The sequence below is a fragment of the Agelaius phoeniceus genome, chromosome 1 (genome assembly GCF_051311805.1).
Source record: "Agelaius phoeniceus isolate bAgePho1 chromosome 1, bAgePho1.hap1, whole genome shotgun sequence".
Classification (NCBI taxonomy): domain Eukaryota; kingdom Metazoa; phylum Chordata; class Aves; order Passeriformes; family Icteridae; genus Agelaius; species Agelaius phoeniceus.
In genome coordinates, this window is record NC_135265.1 from 131,603,722 (window position 1) to 131,626,886 (window position 23,165).

General features: G+C 36.6%; 1 protein-coding gene across 1 annotated transcript in view; it reads left to right on the forward strand.

The window, feature by feature from the left end:
- Nucleotides 1–23,165, forward strand: part of STK3 (serine/threonine kinase 3) — a 127,138-nt gene that overhangs the window by 40,404 nt on the left and 63,569 nt on the right. The window contains exons 7-8 of the mRNA XM_054640889.2: nucleotides 16,774–16,911; nucleotides 18,826–18,951. Of these exons, the coding sequence (XP_054496864.1) occupies nucleotides 16,774–16,911; nucleotides 18,826–18,951 (264 nt within the window). The remainder of the gene's footprint in view (nucleotides 1–16,773; nucleotides 16,912–18,825; nucleotides 18,952–23,165) is intronic.

Below are 23,165 nucleotides of genomic sequence, written 5' to 3' on the forward strand. Positions count from 1 at the left end.
ATTTGTATTTCACTACTTATTTATAAACATCTGGGGAATTTTAGTATTATGTTTGTAAGAACTCTGCTAGATTTTTGATGTTGAAATGGGAGCTTTTGGTTGCTATTGAGGCTTCAGAATTTATTAACAAATTCATCTGTAAGGGAAATTTGTTTAACAGAGTAAAACATTATGTTTCTAATGCCTTTGCATTTCAGATGGTGATGGTTTAAATTATGACACCAGCCCTGTGCCTTAGGGCTTGCAATTCTGTAACTTTTTTCAGATGCATCAACTAAGCATTGCCTAATTTGTTATGAAATTGGAAGAAAAGTTGTTCAGTAATTCTTACTAAGTTGTGCTGCTAACATCTGTTTCCCATAAAATACTGGTAATATGATAAGAATTGAAAGAATTGTGTGATTACCAGTTTCAAATAACCATTCCAATGATGGTCAACCAAAGATGGCTTTTTTTTCACTGAGGGAGTCATTTGAATGTATGGAGTGTTAAGTCCAAATGGCAGAGAAAGCTAATGCTGGTGGGGTGATATGCAAAGGTAAGCTGTGTTGGTTTTGGATGCTGTTCTTTACAGAACCTCTGGCAAATTTAGGAGTTAAGTTATATGTTTTCTCTTCTTAAATTTATCATTAAGTGTATTTATAATTTAACTAAAGAAATTGATTGAGTATTCACTAAAAAATGAAGTTGACTTCTTGTTACAGACAGTTTAAGTATGTGTGGTTGGATTTTTTATTTTTAATCAGTGTTTTTAATATATAAACAGTGGTTGTTAAAAATTTTTTTGCCATTTGGCAGGTATAAGGATCTGTTTTAGAAACTGAAGGTTTTAAGTGGCCCTGTTTAGAGCCCGAGTAATGGTTGGCTGGTCCCCTACCATAAGTTAAAGCCAAATTTTGATACTTAGTCTGGATTGTTTAGGTCAGGCAAGATGTGCTCAGGAATATTCTTTCTTTTCCCAATTTCCACATAAATTTTCATCTCTTCCACCTCCTTTCATGTCCCCAGTGCTTTGGTCAGGCAAAGGGCAGCTCTCCAGCATGCAAGCAGAGAAAAGGTAAGTCAAGCCGCAGGAGTGAAACTTGGCGAAGCCTCCTTGAGAGATTGGAGTTCTGTTTCACAGAGAAAATCAGAACCCAGCCATGGCAATCCCTTCACTGGGGGAGCCTCTGCTCTGAAAAATCTTCAGATTTTTCTGTAGTAGTAGTTTCACTTGTATTTTGTTGTCTTTGCACACCAGCTTCTTAAAGAGAAAAACCAGTGAGTTCAGGGTGTGCATGTGAGTAGCTAATGGACGTGACTGATGTGTTTTGAGAATTCACCATTCCTTAACTGCTGTACCTTGTGCTCATGTAACCTAGAGTTATGCTTCATCTCCAGTACAAACAGCCTTGCTAGGGAAATAAAGGCAAATCTTTCTCAGAGGCAGAGCAGTAGGTGTTAAAAACTTGCATCTAGAAGGGGATCAGGAACTTTAGTATTTTCAGACAAAAATGAGCATTTTATTCTTTGTATTTTTCCCCATGATTGCAAGCTATTTCCAGACTTGTGGAAACCTGCTTCCATTGAATGAAGATGAAGAAAACAAATTTTTATTGTTACTGGGTTGTTTTTTTAAAATATCTTTATCTATGGAGTTAGTTCTTTGAGAGGAATATATGTGTATATATAAAATCCATAAACATATCTCAATATCTATAAAGAAAGAGCTTAGTTTTTTATATGCAGGAATACATATTTGCATATTGATTTATCTCTCAGAGAGCTCTGAGAGATAAATCAGAGTTACACAGGCACACAAACACAGAGGAGTTCTTTCATTCTATATATTTGCAAATAATGCCCTGTTAAAAATGACTCTTTTCAGTCATGCAGAAAATGAGTATTTGTTTAATTATTTTTTAGTGTCCATGTTTAATAACACTTGGAAGGCATTGTTTGTTCAGCAGCTTGCAGATGTCTCCTTGGTGATCATATAAATGCAAACTGTTGATTTTTATACAGTCCTTCACAAAATGTTTTTACCTAAGAACTCCAGTGGACTTAAAGCTGTATGTGATACTAAACCAAGACACCCTCAGTTTTACTGCCAAGAGTGCATGCCCAAGCAATGCTTAACTACTGTGTAGAAAATGAGTCTTTTTATGCATTTTCTGGATCAATTGGACGTCACATAGGTCATTTGGAGTGGAATTAGGCAGAGAACCTGGTAAATCATCCTGTATTTATCTGTACTGCTAGGCAGATTCCCATGAAAACTTTCAGTCTAGCAGTTTTTTTTTTATGAAAGATGTGATTACAGGCTTTGAATTTCTGAAGGAATTTATCCTGTATTTATCCTATCTAAAACTTTTGTTGCTGTTTTTAAGATCAGCTTATTAGTTTAATGTGTGCTTGAATTTCAGCTCAAGCACTTGACTTTTCTCTTTATATTGTTGTCTTCTAAATCATTACCTGTGTTAATCTAACATAGGGATTACATAGCCCAGCAGTCTGTAACAGGTATGTTCATAGTCCCTCTATTTTTCTGTGTAAAGAAAAGGTGGAACAATCTCCCATCTCCCTTTCCTTTTGTATGTCAGGTGACTTTGACTTGACTGTGGAGTTTGCTACTGCTTTAAATAAAGGCTTGTTTAAAGTAAGTGAATAATTTCTACAAAGTGAGCACTCTTTATTTTGGTTGGGTGGCTTGTTTAATTGTCTTTATGCCATTCCTAGTTATGCTTTTATGTTCCCTTTAACTTATGAAGGCCAAGTTCCTTCTTCAGTGGGCATATCCATTTTTGGACAAAGAAAATAATTCACTAGACCTGGGACTTGGTGGTAGTCTTGGTTATGCAGTGCCTGGGGCTCTGCCACAGGGAAGGTCCTTTAGAGTGTGCTGTGCTGCTTTTGAGTCATTGTTTCAGTCCATCACCCCCCATAGTTCCTTAAGTAGCCAAGAGAAACTGCAGGAGGAGTGATTAAGATACCACCCTCTGCACTTTCTGGTGTTGCTGTCTGTTCTAGGGAAACTTTGCTTTGTGACTTGCATTTGGTGCTTTCAGGTTGAGTGCTGTGTCTTCAAGCAGTGTGCCCAGCCTTTCTCTGCCTGAAGTTTGAACCAATAGCCTTCAGCAGCTTTCCAGCTCTTGCTGTCTTCCAAATCAATGGCTCTCATTTCTGATTTGAAATAAGTTTGGGTGCACTGTGCGGTCTGGTGTTCAGCTAAATACGTAGGGCTGCAGAGACAAGACATAAGCTCTAAATACAATGATAGAGGAAAGAGTGTTCCTGAAATCCATGGCATTCTTCATGCAGAGTTGTATGATGGCCCTGTTTTATACTAGCATATTGCTTTGGCCTGGATGAGTGGGCTGTATGTCTGGAATTTGCATTCACCCTGTGCTAGCTTATAGGTGATTTTGAGAATTTATCTGAGACTCTGGTTGCCTGGTATAGCTTCAGTCTTTGTCCTGTTCTAGCAGTGAGGACATCTACCTCTCATCTTCCACATCAGAAACTTTAGACATAGGAGCTCCTCTGTGGTCTGAGGACACTGTATGTGCAGATGACCAAGAGGAATGATACTGTGAGAGGGATTGTTTTTTCCCAGGTGAGGATCAGTCTCCTGAGAAAGAAAGAAGTCAAGTGAAGTTCAAGTCTCTGTGAAGGTCTTTGTTCCTTAAGCTCAAGAGTGTAATATTTGTCAGGAATAGTTTTTGACACTTTTCAGGAAAACTTGAGTCTGGAACAATGCTTCAAAACCTACCCTTTGAGATAGGGGACTTCCAAAGGAGGTCTTTTTGCCTTGGAAATCCACAGGAAATAATGATTCTTCCTGTTTCATGTCAAGCTTTTCCTTTAGGATTTTTATTACTTGTGTTACTTCTCCATGTTTTAGCTGCCATGAGGCACTGCTAACTCAGTCCCTCTCTATTTGAGTGCTAGGAGCCCTGTTCAGCTAGGAAGTGTTCTGGAGCATACTTTAGGTACTCAAAAGCTGTCTGGACATAGTCCTTGGCATCTGCCTCTGAGTGGTCCTGCTTGGTCAGGAGGATTGAACAAGATGACCTCCAGAGGTCCCTTCCAGTATCAACCACTCTGTGACTGTGGTGTCCCTCAGAAATCCTTGTATCCATAGTAATTTCCTTCAATCTGCACCTTTTAATAGAGTCTTCCTTATTTGTTGACCTTGGATCTGAGGAGGAATGGAGGAGTTTGATAACCTTTGTGACTCTGTGTGGACTTTTATAGGGATTAGCTTATTATTTTTTTATGCTGGGAGTCTACCAGCTGATACTCCTTTCAAATTCCATGTGTCCCTCAGGTAACATAGATGTCATTCATGCTTTATTTTCCTACTTTGCTTAGGAATATTTCTTGCCTCTATTGTCTCTGCTCTAAGGGAGCTTTCTAGATACTCTTAGGCTGGATGGAGGAATTTCTGTGAAGCTGCTTGAGTGGAATATGAATACATACAATTAGAGCAAGAGAGATGCAAGTTCTTCACCATTTTCAAAGTGTACGTTTCTCAGATCTACAAAGCCTTCACTTGGTAGTTGCATATATATGTTGTAAAGTATCCTGCTATTCAAAGGCTGTTCAAGCAAGATGAATCTTGAAGATGCTTTTTGGGATGCTTCATGTGAACTATGCAGTTTACTCAGTGAATAGTTACCATATTGCTGGTGGAACCAGGAGTATGATTGCTATCGTTTGTGGAGAGGAAAGGCCATTTACATGTAACTGTATATGGCTGCTGTGTCTTGAAGAACCCTTGCATTCAGAAATCCTTTCCCCTGTCTGCCCTGAGGTATTTTGGATAAACTGGGGACAAGCTGTTAGAAATTAAGGGTATGATATGGCCCATTTATACAATATCAGCATTTCTGGTCAGTGCTTCAACTATTGCTATATTGTTTGCATACTTGAGTGATTGCAACAGCCAAATTGCTAACCTGTAATTTTTTCAGCAATATAGGCTATAGATTTTTGTTCCTAAACAGTTTGTGAAGGAATGTGATTTCTGTGTGTACCTGTAGTAACAGGGCTTTGCTTTCACTTGTTTTTTTTCTCTGCAGTGTCAGTCATTGTAGAAAAGCTATGATACATGCCTTGAGGTGGAACAAAAAATGAAAATATGATCAGTAAGTGTTTGGACAGGGCAGTAAAACAGAGGCCTCCAACCCAACCCAAACACTTATGAAATTGTTAAAAATATTCCAGGCTAAATAATGTAGGCCTCTTGACTGTAGATACTTGCTATTCTTTTCATCTTTCTTCAGGTTTGTTTATAATTTGGTTTAAGCAAAGAAAAATAGAGGCAAGGCCAGTTCACATTGTTGCAGATCTTTTCTCTCAGTGTCTGTATGTTTCTGGCTTCCAAAATATCTTATGGTCTGATTTTTTTTTCTTAATTATGAAGAATTTTTCTCTTCTGTGTCCTTGATATCCTGTAGAGTGAGAGATGACCAAGTCTAGTGGACATCTAATTAGCATTGGATGCCATTAGCGTAATGCAATTTAATTAATCTGTTGTGTTGTGCTTTGTTTTCCTCTGTTGGGTGAAATTTGTTGAAAGTGTAGCAGATCATATTGGTAGGAATAAGAGGTGCATACAAAACCTTGAGATGATACAAATAATAATTAACTTGTATAATTCAGGGTGTTACAGAATACACAAATAATGAGGCTACTACTTTATAATATGCATTACATTTTATTTTAGCAATTGATAATAGGGCTTGAGAGGTGGATAACTTCTGGGGGAAAGAAAAGATGCCAAGGTCCAGCAGACATGATTAGAAAGAATATCACTAACTGATTTGCAGTCAGGTGCACTAAGTCTAAACTGTTTTTTTTATTTAATAGCATAGATCTTAACTACTGTTTTATAGCTAGTGTTTTTGTCAAAGGAGAATCAGCCCTTGATCACAACTAAAGCATTAAGAAAGACATATTGTTTATTTCTTTCTTGGAGATAAGCTTGAGGGTTTTCCTACTCCTCTGGAACTAGTTTCTCTTCATTATCAGTAAAAGTTATTGTATGGCTAATTACATGGCAGTTTGGGTTGATTGGAGAATACAGATGTCGCAGAAGTAGAAGAGGCTTATTTTTAGTACTCAGTAAATCTAGGGTGCTATGTTTTTCTTTTTTACTGTGGTATGTTCAAATGAGCAGGCTTGAAAAGGTTAGTTAGCCACTGGGGATATTAAAAATAAAGTGGAAACTAAATTGTTTGTACTACTTAGACTATTAAAAATGTATATTTTTAAACTAAGTAGAGAAAGCAGGAAAAACAAAAACTTTGAATCTGTTCGTATCTATCACCTCAGGGTGGAAAGAGGTGACTTTTAAATTAGTACATTTCAATATGGGAAATCTAGAAGGCATGCAGAAAAAAAAGGGTAGTTTTTAGCTTCAGTTTTGTGTTTGATGTAAGTCAAACTGTAATTCAAGCAATTGTGTTCTGTAGCCACTGTGTGACCTACCCAGCGGCAACCAGCCCCCACCTTAAAAAAAAAAAAGCCAATTGGCCTGTGTTTAGCTTACTAAATGTCATCTGGATTCAGTAAAATGCAAGTGACCTGCATTGAATTAGTATAATTGTAATACAAACAGAACATCTCATAGTTTTGGTCTCATACAGGAAAAGAGAAAGTTGGAGAGATTTTTCAGTTTGATAAATAAAACTGAAGATACAGAGTTAACTTTGGCTCACAGTTCATTTTACTTTTTACTGTCTCTTAAAAAAGATACATGGCATCTGAATCTTGTGTGTACATTTTCTCTTTAGAACATTTTCTGTTTTTGGAAGAATATTCCTGAGGATGTTTATCATATCACTTATTAAATCATGAGCAATTGTTAACAATTCCAGTTTCCTCAGACACAGTGCTGTTTCAGAGATTTTTTTAAAAACTGATTTACCTAGCATGTCCAGAATTTGGTATAGTGCTTTATCTCTGTCATTTGGTAGGAATTCCATGGCTTTTGAATAGACTTTCAAATTCCATGATGCAGTTTATATTTTTCACACCCTGTACCAGAGAGCAGTGCTTACACATACCAAGCTAACACAGTGCCTTGAAGAACTGAAGTATCAGCTCTGGCACTATATGTTAATCTTAACTCTGACTATGATCTTGTACTACTCAGTTTGGTTTAAGAGTGTTAGTTTTTTAGAATGTAAGATCAGTGTAATTATGAAAGTAATACTATGCCTTGGTTGTACTTCTCTTTTCATTTGGACATTCCCATGTCCAGATTTTACTTTGTAATGCCTTCCACTGCATCATGGCCTATGGAATAGCAAAAATATATTTACTGTAGTAACTACATTTCCTTACAGGAAAGAATGTGGCTATTACACTAATCTAGCAATGAAATTTAAGGCTTTACAATATAAATGACATTTATTTGAAACTAGTAGGGAGAATGCTGGAAGCACTAGTAATGCAAGGACAGTAGCACTGTTTTTTGTATGTACCTGGTAGATGGGAAAGCAACACCATTGAGTCTTGTATTCTCTCAGTACCTTGAGAGTCACTGTAGCAGAAACAGGAGGGGTTTTCATTCTTCTGATGAAAGTAGACTGTGCTTTAAGATGTAAGAACTCAATTACTCTTTCATAGACTACAAAATCTGTAATTAATTAGTTGTTTTCATTATGTCTGTAAGGTGCTGGCATTTAATGTCTGGAATTTTGTAATCTGTTAGTTTAATTTTAGTTCTTAGTTTGCATATTGCAGGTGAATGAATTGTTTTGCTTTGTGCTGGTGGTCATCTTTTGCTGTCACCTGTTCATCTGTTATTGTAAAAGGTGAAGTAGGAAGCAGCAAACACTGTTGAAAGGCATTGTTCCTTTGTATTTCATGTTTCTTGTGTTAAACATAACATGGTCATTCTGTTTCTGTACCTGGGCTGACCAAACATGATAATCCCCCCCAGCCCTTTTTTAAAATACTTTATTTTTAAACCTAATTTTATATGAGCACAGGGCAAATGGGAAGGTGGTGGTGCTGAAAATTATCTTCAAAACACATGATTTTGATAATGAAGTTCTGAAACTGCATTTGTTTATATTTTTTTGTAGAATAAAATACCAAGTTCTGGAACTTCTTGGGTAGTTTATTGGCAACTTTCCTACCATGTAACTTGAATATTCCTTGTTAAAATTTAAACTCATTAGCTCCTCTTCGGTTCTTTATAGACTTTGTCCCTCTTTGAAGTGGATTTAACATGTTGGGGACTGTTACCATATCTCTCACTGTATCCTCCTCTTTAGACTGAGCAATCCTAATTCATTCAGTCTTTTCTTGCACAGTGTGCTTTTTTAAATATCTGAGCATTGTAGTTACTCTGTTTCAAACCATCTGAGGTCGATTCACATCTCTGAAAGTTTGATGCCTGAAACTGAGCACAAAAGTGCTGCTGGAGGTCTAACATACCCCAAATAAAGGAGAACTGCCACATATTTCTTGAATGCCTTCTTTCATTACTACTATGTGTGGTTATGTCAGAGATTTCACATTTAAAGTCCTGTGAGTTTGCTGCAGCTTTTTCTCACAAATATAAGTTACTCACTTCTTGATTCCTCTACTAGTAAATATAATTGCAAATGCAGTTTTTCCACTTCCTGTCTCATTAAATGTTAGTATGTCTCTGGATGTAATCATTGCCTCGTTTTCTCAGAAACTGCAGAAAATAGTGTGGGAAGAAGACAAAATATTTTTTTACTAAACTAAGGTCTATCATCGAAGTTTTCTTGGCGGGAAAGTAAGTTTCATATTTGGGTAAAAACTTAACCTTCTATGCATATTGCATATGAATTTTCAGGATAGTACTGAATCAGGAGTAAAACAAACTATGGTGAAAGAAGACTAAATTAATCACCAGAGTATTCCCTGGATTCTGTTATACCGTGTGCACTTTCTGAACCATTTCCTTGTTCTGTAACTGATAAGAAAGTAGTTCAGTGCTGAAAAAAGTTGTTCAGTTTCAAGTTTATGTTCTTGATCTCATGTATTCTGCGATGGGAGTGATAGTGGTGATTATGGGATAGCAGGATGCTTCTGGCTGAGGGGTACCAACATTCACAAAGACATCTCTTTTGATTCCTGGCCACCTGTGTGGCTGGGAGATGTTGTCCTTTAGGCTGTGAGGTGCCTAGCTCTTGAGCAAGGATATGCCATAATGCAGGATTTAGTCTGAGAGACACTATAAGTGTTGAATTCTGAGGGTTTGAATTGAATTGGGCAGTGGCCTGAAGTGGCCCCATATCTCTGTTACAGTGATTTTGATTTCCTCACAAAGAGGAGGTGTTGCTCGTCACTATCAAAAGGAAATTTCCTCCTATACAACAGTATTTTTAAATACTGTTTTTACAAGTCTGTGTTTAGTAAAAAATCAATTAGAAGTTTAAACCACTACAACAGATACTTCTTTCTAAACTAAAGGTAGTTTAATATCTTTTTTTTTCCTATCTCAACCCCCTTATTCACAAACACTTCCTCCCCTCAAAAAAACCCTTAAAAACCCCACATATACATACATGCAGTACACCCCTCTTTTCTTTCTCTCTCTGATAAAATGAATCTTGATCACCCAGTGCTGAAATTGAAGGTACTTTTCAGAATAAGAATAATGAAATAAATTTCAGCTCATTTAGGTTTTCCTTTTGCTGAATGAAATTATTAGAAATACTGTCCTAGATGGTGTCTGAATGCTGCAGTTCCTTTCAGCTATTTGAAACTTCTGTTTTTTTTGTAAGATTTGCTGACTTTCACTGTCTTTTTTTGCACTAGTGCTTGGATTTTTTTAAGTCATCAGGGTTCAAATTTTTTTTAATGTCCAAGAATACTAAAAATGTGTAGGCTTTTAATTATTGTGGATGTGAACTTTCAGTATAACCTGTCAATAAAATGTTTCATACTTACACCTTTTAGTACCTATAAGGGGTTATTTGCCATTAGGTATTTTCCTCTGAAAATACCTGTAGATGTCAATAAAAATTCAAAACTGGTAGCTGACTGGGTAGTGTAAACACAAAATTTTGAGTAGCCTGAAATTATTTTTGTTTTCACTTGAAAAATTTCACTTATCTAAAACACTTGCCCCCCTCACTCCAAAAAGAAAAAAACACGGAAAAAACAAAAAACCCCAGTGAAACCAAAGAAGGATTCAGAAACCTCCACACAATTGCAGATTTTTCCATGCTTTGTTTTTCATTTCTACAGACTTCGAAAAGGCATTTGTTGCTCTCCTTTCAAGGATCTTAATTGAAGGAGGGAAGAATTTTGAGGAGCAGGTTGCTGACTGTGTCTTCTTTCTTTTGAAATGTCACTGACATCAATGACTTGCACCTTGCAGATGAAATGGGAACTTGAAGGTTACATCCCTAAACTAAAAGGACAACATTCAATTGAATGACAGAATTCAGGAACATTTTCTGTTGAAGAGCTGAGCTCTTGATTTCCTGAGCTTAGGAAATCAAAATAGCCCTACTGAATTGGACATAAAAACTGAAACATTCATTTCAGAATAGAAAATGGAAATCTGCAACAAGATAATAGTAAAAAACAACAGGCAAAAATAATGAAGAGTTCCCCAAATATTATTTAAATATATTTGAATAAAACCTGGAGAAATACTGATAGGTCTGCTGGGCTTGAAGGGAGGGGGAGAAGGAAGAAACAAACATAAGGAGGTCAGTGCAGATAAACACAGTTCTTTCTTTTCATACAACTTTTTTTTTGTTGAGTAGCTTTCAGATATCTTTGGATAATACAAGTGATGGGTGTAAGAGTTCAAAAAGCTTTGAAAAATGAAAAAAAGAAATAGATAAACTCGTAAATTAATCAACTGGCACTAAGTCAGCATGCTGAGGTGATAGTTCTGGGAGCAGATTGGTGGTAATAAATATTTTTGTTACTCATCTGATAAAATGGTTTGATAATGAACAGGCGTATATGCAGATACCATGATCCTTTTAGCTGAGTTAGCAGGGGGAACTTACTCTTTGTCTTGATAATTACATAGCAGCCAGTAGAAGAAATTCTGTCCTTTAAATATATCACTGGAGGATATGGTAGAAGTTAGGAAATGTGATGGGACTTAAAAATCAGTTTTGTAAGTAAGCGTGTTTAAAACCAGTTATGAAAGACCCCAAACTGAAGGAACTTGTGGCCATAGAATGCTAACTTGTTCAAGCTGTTGTCACATAACAAATGATCTGTAATATTCTTTTGAAATTGAAAGCAATTTTTTGGCATCAAAGAATATGTCAATTTGGAAGGGGCCCATAGGGTTCATTAGTCCAATTCCCCCCTCAGTAGGAAGAGTACACTCAGAGGTGAATCTGAAGGCACCGTTCTGTTGCGTGACGGTGCTAACGAGGCAAGGGTTGATTCTTTTCAATACATTTGCAATTGCACTTACTATTGCAAAATGTTTCAGATCTGTATCTTTACATTCTTGACCTGTTGTAATGCTGTCAGTATGTTATGAGCTTACTAGCAATAATAAATATGCAGTCAATGTAAATAGCTTATCTTTCAGTAACCCATCTTTGCTGTTAATTGTGAGAATAGTCTTCCCATTATGTATCTTTTCTCTCTGTTTATTACTTTATTACTTTACATCTTAAGTGAATCATACTTTGATTTGATCATTGGAAGGTCATTATTCCAGAGAGAAGCTTATGATAGTGAATGGCTGTTAACAGTTGGGGTTTGTTTTATTCAGTTTGGTTTTTTTCCCTATAGTGTTTTATTTTATTTTTCAAGTGCTCCTAGTGTTAATATATGTAATTTTATAATAAAGTCATTTAAATGTAATTTTAAGTAGTATTGTGTACATGGTTTAGTTGGTGGCCATTACTAAAAACTATAAAAGTAAGCACAGTAGATTGCATGTTAAATGTCACACATATTTCCCCTCATTAGAATGAAAAATTTTGTCATATATTGTTTGTCCAGAACTTGCCTGAACTAAAGCTTCACTTATCCCTTTCTGCATTTAATCCTGTATTGATAATTCTAGTCAGAATCAACTTGGATCAGGGATGCGATAGATGTTTGATGGAAGCAGACCTGTTTGTAGTTTTGCACAAAAGGTGTGAGTACACTAGATAATCTTCATCAACATCTGTGTTTGCAGATGGGAGGAGGAAGCAGTGATTTTTTAGGATGCTTCTAACAAATAAATCTATTATCTACTATGAAGCACGTTAGGAACCGACCTTCTTGACTTTAAACACGTGAGATGTTGTCCAGTAACTTTTATTTTTCACTGTGTTGCAATATTGTAGTTCTGAAGGAATAAAACCAAAACAAACAGAAAAACCCTCAAAAAGCCACACCAAGAAAACATGCTGAGCAAAGAAAATCCAGTTTTGAATCCTGCTAGTATTTCACATTCTTCATGCTGATGTTTCATTCTTAGACAGCTGATGAGTTGTGCAACTCAATCAATGGCGTTGTAGTTGTCTTTTTGAAAGCTGTTCAACAAAGGACGGAGGTTCTATGATGTGCCTCACAAAGAAGAGAAAAATGTATCTTTCAGGTGATTCTTTGTTTCCAAAGTTATTAAAATTTTGCAGTAATCAATATTTAACTCTGCCAGATTTAAATAGGTTTTTGTACTCTGAAATGTTACAGAGTTTAAATGTGTTTTGGTGTTTGTTTCCTATTGCTGAACTAAGTAGTATAATTGTGGTTCCAAAAACAATGAAGTCACAAACTGATGTTATGTATCCTTATCCTATTTATAAAAAAGTTTTTCTCTGTAGATACTAGCAATGAAGCTTCACAGCATGAAAATTATAAAATCACCACAATATAGAAGTCTTTGTTGTCCTCTTCAGTAGCATTTATGATACTGGGGAGATTTTCCGCTTTTTATTACAAGCAACTTATTTCAGCTAAATAATAAGAGATAAGTTATTCAGGGAACTAAAAGCCAGAAGACATGGTACCTCTACAAAATTGCTGTTGATCACTTAATGTGTTTGTGGGCTGTGTGAAATACAGATATATTACTCTGACTGACTAGAAGAATGAGCTGCAAGGATTTTCTGATTAGGAATTTCCATGTGGGGTATATGAGCATCTCATTTTTCTTTTGGCGTTTCCTAATTCATCATCATCACCATAATTATATTTTCATGCCAATAAAATTGTCTGTAAATGAACCTTCATATGAAAAAAGCCCCTGTTTTCAACCTGGACTTAATTTAAAATACTAGGCCCTTTAAGAATAATAAAAAGAAAATCCTGGGCTGACTTGTGCATTTCTGCTCTCATTTAAGACCTGGTTCTCAGTCTGGTATTCATTCAACTTAGTTGTAACTGCTGGTGATTGAGCATGGAAGTGCTACCTGGGAACAGGTATGGTAGAAACTGTTGGATTGTCCAGTGCCCAATTCAGAAGTGGCCCCAAAAGCTGCCCTGGATGATTTGTTCTTCCCCCCATCTTTTATCATACATATATTATAATCTGCCTTGAATTTTGGTTTCACTGCAAGGTGAAGGATTTGTCTCATACCAATGTGTGAAAGATGATTCAAAGTAGAATTGGGCTCAAGGTTGAGAGGGGGAGGGACCAGTTCAGGACAAATTTGAAATTGATTCTATATTATACACAGGTGAAGACAAACACAGATTAAGGTGATCCTTCTTGCATCTTTAGAGATTTCTTTCTCTTTTTAAAGATGATTGAATGGTTAAAACTGAAGACTGAGTCATACAATCTAATTCTTTGGTTGTATATTTGCTATGTTAATTGTGTAAGATTTGTCCTTCTGTCTTAGAAATTTAAAGGCAATGTGGAAGGTGATGGTGAGGGTGGGAGAGAGAAAAGAATCAGCCTCAGCTCTTTTATAAGTATGTCAGAACCTGCCCCATCTGTTAAACAATTTCCTCCTAACATTTCCTGCAGTTGGAACTGCCAGTTCAGCCCATGTAGTTGGGTGGATAGTAGCTTATATTTGCTGTTTCTTTTTAGCAGCATTTGTCTAACACTGGCTGTATGAGACTGTCCTCAGCCCCACTGTGAGAGCTACACTAAAACAAGTAGCTCTGGGAAACTTCTGAGAAAATTGCAAGTGGAGTGGAGGTAAAAAAAATACTACAAGTAATAGTTTGGGAAAACATAGGGACTGGAGAAATCTAAGGTAAGATGAAAGAAACATGAAAAAACCCCAAGTATTTCCTGCTTCCATTGGCACCCAGAGTGATTGAAATAGCTTAGTTTTGTTTTAAAATAATATATAGTTATTTTAGGATAGAAATTACCTTTTGGACAAGAAGTGGAAGCAAAAATGAGGAATAAGTTCCTGTCAGATAAGTGTTTTATTTTCATTCCTGGAGATTTGGGACTAGCTTTATAATTCTCCAGTAATTGCTTTGCAAGCCTCTTGAAAGGAAACAAGGTAGTGAAAGCTAAATCGTAGACTGTTTTGAAAGAGGAAAGGAGCTTAACTTTTCTGCTGAGAAATATGCAAGCCAAAATTAGGTAGTAGAGAGGGAAGATGGAATTGAAACCCAGAATTTTAGGTTGGTTAATAGAATGGAGTGATGAGAGCTGGAGGGAGCTAGCACACACTAGCAAGTGCATGGCATAATTACCAAGTTGGACTGAACAATAAGTAATTTCTGTATGGTTTCTTGTATTACAAAAATGCATCTGTTTTTTCTCTTCAGCTAATATGTGGCATAGTAGGATTTAAAAAAGCCTACAGTTTAGGCATTACATAGATATACAGATTTCTGAAGTAGGTGTTTTCAATGAGCGTACAAAGCATACCTGTGGATTTAGAACTCCTAACACTTGAATATCTCCTTTTGTGGCTTTTGTTGCCCGGCATAAAAAATGATTCACTAATTTCCTCTTTCTTCTCATTGTCCTTTGTGAATGACAAAGAAGTCAGTTCTTTGCCGTGGTTCTTAACTGCTCTGTATTTGATGAAAATAATTGGCCAAGGCAAACATTTTTCCTAGAGCTGTGGAGCTGAGTAGGACTCTGTAACTTATCATTGCTTACCTGTGGGGGGAGAGGTCAATGTTTATGATCAAAGAGGAGGTACCCATTTTGACACCACATAAACAGAAGTTGGTAGCCTTCTTTTACAGCTGTGTGTTTTCAATAGCTACTGCAGATTTTGCTGTTAAGAGTAGCTGAAGATAAGATCAAAAGTCATCAGTTCAAAGTTCAGAAGAGATCATTAATTTCAAGGACAGAAACTGCTGAATTTGTTAGCCACTGCTTTTTGCCAGAAGTACTTCACGTGTACTGACAATTAATCTTGCATCACAAGTGAATTAGATAAGGCCAGTTACTGAGTGCCACGTTTCCTATCTCAGTCTAGATACTTGTTTGGCATGGCTGCCCACTGAAAATACAAAGCTGCTGTTGTAGCATACAATTTTATTAAACAAAATGGCAAATTTTGTAAATGTTTAGCAACTATTCAGTACTGAAATAATTTTTCATTAAAATGGTAGTAAACAGTTTTTCCATCATTTTGCATGGATTCCACTTTCCTTCAGAATATGAGAAGAATTTTCTAATGAGGGTTTGATTGAGTTCAACCAACTTTCAAGGCCAGTCAGACTTCTTTAGAAGTTATGGATAAAATCTCATTAAGTTCTCTCTACCTTCTGCCTATGTTTCAGACACAGGCTGAAGCTTCTAGTGCTTCTAGTATATTAAAAGTGTGTAGAATCAGTTTTTCCCCCTTTTCTGGGTTTGTATTTCTGCCTATGCTCATAGAAAAACAAATGAAGAACTTTCACTCCCTGTGAGTTTGGAAAATGTGGTTGAATTGAACCCGGGTTTAGAAGACAATAATAGCCTGTTCTTGTCAATAGACCTAGTTCTGAATAGTCTGTTGCTATCATGTGTAAGTCTTAAGTGATGATATTGGATGCATTTATTACATACAAAAGTTCAAAAATTTTCATTATTTTGCAGTAGTCTGTCATAGTTGTATGGCTGTTTTTCCCCCTGCTGCAAGTGTGTATTTTTAGAGGAAAACCTGGAAATAATAATATAAAAAATGGCACAATAGATATAATCTTAGAGTAGGACAAACTTTTTTAAAATAGAGGATGAATATTTTTTCCCAGTTGAAAAATCTGTCTGCGTATGGTTCTCAACAGAAGAAATTTTTGTTATATAGGTAAAATGGTGCATTTTCAATTTTGTGTAAGTTTTCAGTACTGTAAGACTTGTTACTTGATTATTTTATTTGTCATCTTTTAGTGTTACCTTAGGTCTTTTAGCATGTGTATCTAAATCTTACTTGGCCAAGCAAGTTTTAAAGCTATGAATGATGAGTGCAAAAGGAAATAGCAATCCTCCCAAATTTCCGAAGCAATTCTCAAATAAAACTAAGTTCACTTAAGGGAGGAGAAGGTGAACTTGACTGTTCACAGCAATTTTATATGTGTGTTTAAACAAGCAGTGCTGTAATTTCTGCTAAGAATTTTTGAAATAATACAATCATCTCTTCAGATTAATGTACAGCAGTAGATTAAATAAGGAGTTTTGTGCTCAATGGGATACAGTTTAAATAGAGAAAATCTAATGGGAAGTAGTTATATTAGTAGCAGATGGATTTACTTTCTGAATCTTGATCTGAGTATAAATCCTTGCATACTTAAAATTTGTCTTCCAGATTCTTAGCCTGATAAGAAAGGTGGATAAAGCAATTCCTTTTTTTTAGCTTGGCTTCAGCTGCTGTGGTGATGTGTTTTGTTTAGACTTGCTATTGTTTGATTTTTATCTAGGCTATTTTTATGATTCCTACTAATCCCCCTCCAACCTTCCGGAAGCCAGAGCTCTGGTCTGATGAATTCACAGATTTTGTGAAGAAATGCTTAGTGAAAAATCCTGAACAAAGAGCTACAGCAACCCAGCTGCTACAGGTCAGTATTTAAGTTACTGAGGAAAAGCATATTTTATGTTTGGGTTTTGGTTTTCTCCCTCAAACACAAAATGTTGTGAAAATTTGTAAGCGAAAATCTTATTTTAACTATTATTATGCCTTATTTCTTTTTCACTTTTTAGTCTTTTCTCTGTTAGCTCCTGTATCTCTGCCCCTATTTCATTTCTCTTTTTGCTGCTTCTAAAATTAATCATTAAATAGTCTAGGGCTAGTTCTTGCAATTAATATTGGATCCTTGCTTTGTGATTTGAGGCCCTCAGTAGATCTCAGGATTTAGACAAGTGTTTAGTAACAGAACTGAGCCCAGGTTACCCCTTTGTGTGGACCATGCATGGGATATATTCAGTCTTTCCTTCTGGTCATGTCAGATTGAGCAGGCAGGTGGCTCTGTGTCCTAGAAAGGTCTGATGCAGTATCATGAGTTTGTTCCTGGGCTGAGTTCAGCCAAGTGGGCACTTGCCTGTGTGAGCCACAGTTGGCAGTGTAGACCTTTGGAGCAAGGCAGGGCATGCCAGGCTCTCACTTCCTGTATTACTCTCCTGCTAGATATATTCTGTGTTGAGCTAGCAATAGCAGCTGTTAAATTTTAAGTTCCAGTGAACTCCACTACAAAGAGAACAAAAATTTTGCGAAGTACTTTTTGGTAATAAATCTGTCAAACTGGTAGATCATGCTATGAAATTGGTAGGTCGTGCTATGAATGTTTAATTTTATACATTGAAAAATACAAAAATGTAGACCACAAGGTAAGTAAAAATTGAAAGTTTTAAGTGTCTGTGTGATGTATGAACCAGTACTTGAGACCTTCAGGATGTGAAGTTTGTATGGTTAGCTGAATACAGACAGCTGGATAGAAGAGACTTGCATTAATGTGGGCAAGTAAGGAGAAACAAACAAAAAAAGCTTCAGTGTACAGTTTCTTTCCCGTGCTAACTGACCAGAAAACCAGATACTGTGTTTGTTCATCAGGAGTCAGTGTTGTCCTTTTCCTCAGCTGGAATTGGAGCGTATGTGATGGAGCTGGAGATGCTGTGAAAATGTTTGAGTAGAAATGAAAGTACTGCTTCTGAGCAGAAGTCCTGGAATGAAAAAGAGAGTAATAGAATTAATATATCAAGGGAGAAGATAGATAATAGATGTAGTGCATGAGGCTTCATCAATTCTGTTCTTCATGGAACAGTTTTTAAATATTTATATTTTTATGAGGTGCTTAGTTGTGTTTTGCCTAAATTGTATTTGCATATAATGATGCAAAAATCAGATTTTTTCCTAACAGCAGGTGTTTATTAGGCAGCAAAATGTGCAAATGGTATAATAAATATTGTCTTAAATTAAGAAGTAATGTTTTAATTGACCTTGAATTAAAAATTAAACTTCCTGCTAAAAGTTAAGGGTTTTTTTACTTGTTCCACTTTTCAGCATCATAGATCAAGAAATATTTTATGACATTTAAAGTATAGGTTTGTTGAAGTAAGCAGCCACAGATGCTCTGGTTAGAGCCATTAATTTATGCTCTCAATTTGTTAAGATTAATTAAATTATGAAACTGAATATCTGAAAAAGTTTGGTTTTCTATGTCAGATCATCACCACTCTATTTACAATTTTCTGCATGATTTCTTTGGAAAATTGTATCCTCAATCATGAAACAGTTATTAAGTGATTACATTTCCCAAGGCTTGAAGTTATTAAAAATAGCTAAAGTAAAATTTTAGTTACTAAGGGGCTGAAAGATACTATACTGTGTATATTGTGTAGGTTTAGATTTTGGTTACTGTGTAATGCATGATACTGTTTATCACTGAAATCTGGGGTGTTGAGTAGGACTTGTAATTAAATCTGAAGCACAACTGCTTTAATGATATTACATATTTCAATGATTTTTTTCCCCCTAGCATACATTTATTAAGAATGCTAAGCCAGTTTCAATTTTAAGGGACCTGATCACCGAAGCAATGGAGATAAAGGCAAAGCGACACGAGGAGCAGCAGAGAGAGCTAGAAGAGGAGGAAGAAAATTCGGTGTGTACCCATTTTTCCTATAATCACCTATACTTTACAGATAAGTAGCTGGTTTTCCCCTACTTCCTGTAGTTGTGTTCAAATACTTTTTTTATCAGTTTTCGGTGTAGTTTTAAGCCTATGAATTTTGAGTATGCCACTCTGTAATTATGAATTAGGCTGTATAAGCCAGCTTTCAGCACTATTCCATGAAATGTCTCAGTAAAAAGCTTTTCTAGGAAGTGGGAAAAGAAACCATGTCAACTTCAGCTATTCAGACTAATATTAAAACCCTCAAAATTGTTTAAGGTTCTACTTTCACAGATGGACTTCTAGACAAGTGGTTTAGTTTTTAGTTCAGAGCACTTTGCTTGGTGTTTTGGTTTTTTGTTTAAGCCAGAATGCACAGAATAATTAATGATGACACTCAGTAAGCAGTGATTGCAGTGTGGTTTGAGCCTAGTAACATGAAAATGGTGACAGCACTTCATTCTTCAGGTGACATTGTCAGCATATGTTTGAGGAGAGAAGCAGGTTGTGTGATAAGTAGGTTGCATTTAGAATTGTTTGGCAGTGTTAAGAATAAGTCTGTGTTCCTGACATTATTATTCTTCCCTACATAATTTATTTCAGGTTAGTCTTGTGCAGTGCAGCAGAATGTGCTTCAAAGAAGTGTACTACCATACATACAGTGTATGGTCATTCAAAAAGAGCACAAAGAGAAGATGGAGACTGGAATGTTACAGCTTTGAGCAAACAGAAAAGAGCAGTGCAGTAAATGCAGTTTGTCCTATAGCAAATGGTAGAATCCTTGTTACAGAGTGTTATGTGATGATGTATAGATCATCACATAGCACTATATGTGATGATCTATAGGATTACTTTTCAAGCAGATTCTGTGCAATCTTTTATATATCCAATAATCAGTGTAGTTGGCTGCATTTTTTTTCTGTTCAAAGAGTGTGTTCTAAGAATATTGATAGCTTATTTTTATAAAGGTGGTTTACTCTGAATTGTATTTGCTTACTCAGTAATAAACAGGCAGGGAAGGCTGAGATTATTTTTGTTACATTAGGAAATTTCCCTCTGTGTGACTTGACATGCAGAGTTGATGTTTGTGACTTGACTTATTGAATAGTTGACTTTTGAAGATTACTGATTTATTACTGACATAAAAATCTGATATCTTTACTAGCTTGCTTTCATCTGTGCTATTTCCTTCTGAACTGGAAGGAAAATCTTATTTTAATCGTCCTTATTTGGGCAATGTTGATGTCTTTTGCATTAACCCAAAATTAAATCTGATTACATCTGATTACTTAGTCTGAGGTTCAGATCACATTGCTGGGCACAGTCTATGCCAGCTAAGGATGTGGTGTATACCTCCCTCTCCCTCTCCTGCATGGAAGGGTGTAACACAAGTTTGGTTCACCTCAACTGAGGCGCCATTTAGCAACTCCTCATGGTTCTTGCATGGTACAGAAGTCAGAACCTAACACTGCACTCCCCACTCTGCCACCCCCCCAGACTCCTTCCTTTCATACTTCTCCCAATTTAGTGTTCAGTGTGAGAGAACCTCAAATCCAGGATTGAGGCAGCAATCTGTTACTTGTGTTACCATTGTAGTTGCTGGGAATTCTGCCATGAGCTTTTGTGGTGCTGTAAGGGAACAAGTTACAGTAAAAGTTATAGTAAAAAAGACAGCAAGAGTCTGCTGGTCATTAAGTACAGAAGATAAGTGCCTCAAATCTGAAAGTAACAGGACTATCTTTGGTTTAGAGGGCTGAAAAAACAGAATCACAGAATGGTTGAGATTGGCAGGTACCTGCAGAGGTCATCTGGTCCAATCCCCCTACATAAGCAGGGCCACCGAGGTTTGGCTGCCTGGGACCATGTCCAGATAAATTTTGAATATCTCAAGGAAGGAAACTCCACAACCTCCCTGTGTAGCTTGTGCCAATGCTCCGTCACCCTCATGGTACAAAGAATATTTCCTGATGTTCACAGGAAAATTTCTTTTAATTATGTGCCCATTGCCTCTGCTCCTATCACTGGGCACCACTGAAAAGAGCCTGACTTCATCATCTTTGCACCTTCCCTTCAGATATTTACACATACTGATGAGGTCCCCTAGAGCTTTGTGTTCTCGAGGTTGAGCAACTCTCAGTCTCTCCTCCTGGGAGAGATGCTCCAATCCCTTGATCATCTTTGTGGCCCTTTGTTAACTCTCTCTGGTGTGTCCATGTCTCTCATACTGAGGAGCCCAGAAGTAGTCCCAGCACTCCAGGTGTGGTGTCAGCAGTGTGGAGCAGAAGGGAAAGATCCCTCACTACCCCGCACCTCCTGGCAGCTTCGTCTAATGCAGTGCCTAATTTGTCTAATTAGCCACTATTGTTAAAAGGTTGGTTTGCTCTTAAAAATGAGTGCTGTTGTAATACATAGAAATGCTAAGTCATTTTTTAGCTTACACTAATAGAATTTTAGGGGCTATGAATCATATAACAGTGCATGAGCAACAACAAACCAAGAGCCAGAGGTCAACCTCTGCTTGAAGAAATTGCTCTTCAATATAAGGCAGAAGGTCAGAGCAGTTGGCAGCTCAGCATTTGCATACCTTGCTCAATTTTTTTGTGATCATGATGTAGAGGAGCTCCAAAGGCCAGACTTGCAGAGGACTAGAGGCAGCCCTGCCTGTAATTGCACAGGATGTGAGAAAAGAGTAAAGGTTTAAAAACTTCACAGGTGAGAAAGGGAAGAGGCAAATTTGAGGCAGAGCTGACTTCTCAGTACTAAATAGTGACAGAATTGGAGAAAGCCATGAAAGTGGACTTGTGAATGAGACTAGCTAGTTCAGAAAAGAAAGGTAGTAGAAAAACAGAAAGAAGAGCATGACTTCAGCACAGTGAAAGACAGAAAGAGAGAAATTGGAAAATGAAGCTTTGTAGTATTTACCTTCAGTGGAGGGATCAGTAGATGAGATTTTAAGATGACAAAAAGAGAAGGATGATAGAGTCTGGTAAAAACTTCAGCAATATGTTCTTTCAGAATGCTTTTATCATCTTTTGTTATATGATGTTGTGTACTCCTTTTTATTTTTCACTGCGGATGCTGACTTCCAGGCTGTAATTGTTTAACTAATATTAATAATTAGCACCAAATGATTTTTACAAGGCCTATTAAGACACATGCAAGAATATCTTATAATGGACAAGAGGATGTCCAGGTGTTTTTGCTGTTAAGTTTATATTGAAGAATTAAACATTTTCAAGTTTCCCATTGTAAAAAGATCAAGTAAAAAAAGATTTTTATACCTACTTTAAAAAATAATTTTGTGTATTTTTTTATGCTATTGAGATTTTTTTAATTCCCTAAATTTTCCCACAGTTTTATGGTTTAAGAAAATAATCTGTGACAAGATTTGTAGTTGGGATGAAATATTTAACAGTTATTAAAACTGGTGGTATTTGGTAGTAAATGTGGCTTTTGCAATCAGTAAATGTATCTCTAATAATTTTGTGTTGCTTAGGAAGCCGTGAGTGAAAAAAGTTTTGAAATACTTGGCTTTAATAGAAAAAGTGAGCATACAAGTGTTTGAAATGAAGAATATTGATGGTGAAGTGAGGAGGGATTTCCTTGTTGACAAAAACAGTTTTTGGAGTGACCTATGAATATCTTTTGTGTGTTACAATGCCGAACAAATTTTGTTCTGGTTTGGTTATAATAGTTGTTTGGTTATAATACAGACTTCCTATGTCTTCCAGCAGTTTCAGTGCAGTGCATTTCTTACATCATTGTAAGAAATTCCAGTTTCATTTGAGAGCTAACCCAGAATCTTCTACAGTTGCTGTCACCAAAGGTTCTGATCAGCCAGAAATGCGAACTCATCCGAACTAGGAAACGGCACCATAAACTTGTACCAGTGCCTAGGGGGGCCTACAAGAAAGCTGAAGGACATTTTTCAAGGGCATGTACTATAGGGGTGATGGCTTTTATCTGAAGGAAAGTAGATTGAGGTTAGATATTAGGAGGAGTTCTTTGTGGAGAGGGTGTGTAACACTAGAACAGGTCGCTCAGAGAAGCTGTGGATGCCCTATTCATAAAGTGTTGTAGGTCAGGTTGGATGGGAGCAGTCTGATCTAGGTGAAGGTGTCCCTGCCCGTGGTAGGGGAGTTGGTACTAGATGGTCTTTAATGTCCTTTCCAATCCCAAACATTCTGTGATTCTTTGAAGCTGTT